The 1,375-nt window shown below is 35.7% G+C and overlaps 1 protein-coding gene across 1 annotated transcript in view; it reads left to right on the forward strand.

Moving 5' to 3' along the window:
- Positions 1 to 830: 830 nt before the first annotated feature.
- Positions 831 to 1,375, forward strand: part of NAEGRDRAFT_76776 (uncharacterized protein) — a gene marked incomplete at both ends in the record, with an annotated part of 6,236 nt that continues 5,691 nt past the window's right edge. The window contains one exon of the mRNA XM_002668267.1: positions 831 to 1,368. Coding sequence (XP_002668313.1) covers positions 831 to 1,368 — 538 coding nt within the window. The remainder of the gene's footprint in view (positions 1,369 to 1,375) is intronic.

Genomic DNA, 1,375 nt, shown 5'->3' on the forward strand with positions numbered 1-1,375 from the left:
ATTGAGAAATTAACATTTGTTGAATAAAATATTATCGTTACAGATTCTTTTCAAATGGAGTTGAGTTTACTTGCCAAATCAAAATTGAAAGATGAAATACTTTAAATTTTAAAAAAAAACAATTTTAATTTCCCCAAATCTTGTCAAACTTGAAGTAAACGTGCTGTAAGGTAGTTTTGAAATCTGACTTCAAATTATGAATCCTCGCATTAACACACCCCTTGGGGTGGCAGCATTCTCAAAAATATGTAGAAATGAGTAAGAACGAGTGGTTAGGTGTTGTTCTATTGAAATGCTTATTTTGGATTTGACAGCAGAAGAACAACAAAATTTTTTCTAAATAATTTATTTTCTTTCAAAAAACGCGTCAAATTTGAAGTAAACGTGCTGTATTATTTGTCTATGTTGATGATATTTGTATTAATTGATATGATTCAATAATATTCCGAAGCTTTACATCACTGTACAAGTAGCCACGTAACAAAATTGCGTCCCAACAAATTCATTTTTTATATTTGCAACGGCTAGCGATGGCGGTACGCAACTAGTAAGAACTAACCACGAAAAGCTTGATACCAATCGGCAGCAAACTGCTGCTCCTGTGGAGAACCCTGATTGGAACCAAGTAACGAGAGGGAGACTCGCTCTCCACTCCTCTTTTACTTTATTCGAAAAATGGTGGTACTTTCTGGAGTGTCCCCATTTGGACATGGGGATGGTCCATTCTCTGGCTGTTCTTATCGAAGTTTACTGAGATAAAGTAGTGTTTCTTGAAAACAACAATTGAATAAACTAATAATAGAAAGTATGCTCAAAAAAATTGTCATACTATGGTCGCTAAGAAGCCTCAAGATATTGACTCCTCTTCATCTGATGAAGATCTCCCAGCAGTTGAAGTAGAATACCCCACAACACCAGTGAAAGCAAGAAAACAACAAGCTGCTAAGAAGCTTAGAAAGTTAAAGGCCATGTCACCTGTAGCTAATAGAAATAAGCGCAAACAATCTACTTCAGTTTCATCATCTAACAGTGCCTTAGATGATGGTATTTCAACTGTTGTTTCCAGTTCGTTGCTAAGCAATTCAACTTTGTTGGATAGTTCTTCAACTGCACCCTCTTCGTCAAACAATTCGTCTTCTTCCAATTCAGGTAGAGATAGTTTTGCCAGTAGTTCATCTGAACATGATATCATGGCGATCAAAGCCCAAATGCAAGAAATGATTGGAGTTTTGAGAACCGTAACAGGAAATATCTCTGAACTTACTAAGAAAGTTCAGGAGAGAGAAGAAGAATCAGATGATGATTTTGTTAATCCAGAAGCTATATCTCCAGAAGTTTGGTTACGTCAAACTTATAGAGACCTTAGAAGTTCTTA

This window comes from Naegleria gruberi (genome assembly GCF_000004985.1).
Source record: "Naegleria gruberi genomic scaffold NAEGRscaffold_442, whole genome shotgun sequence".
Classification (NCBI taxonomy): domain Eukaryota; phylum Heterolobosea; class Eutetramitea; order Acrasida; family Naegleriidae; genus Naegleria; species Naegleria gruberi.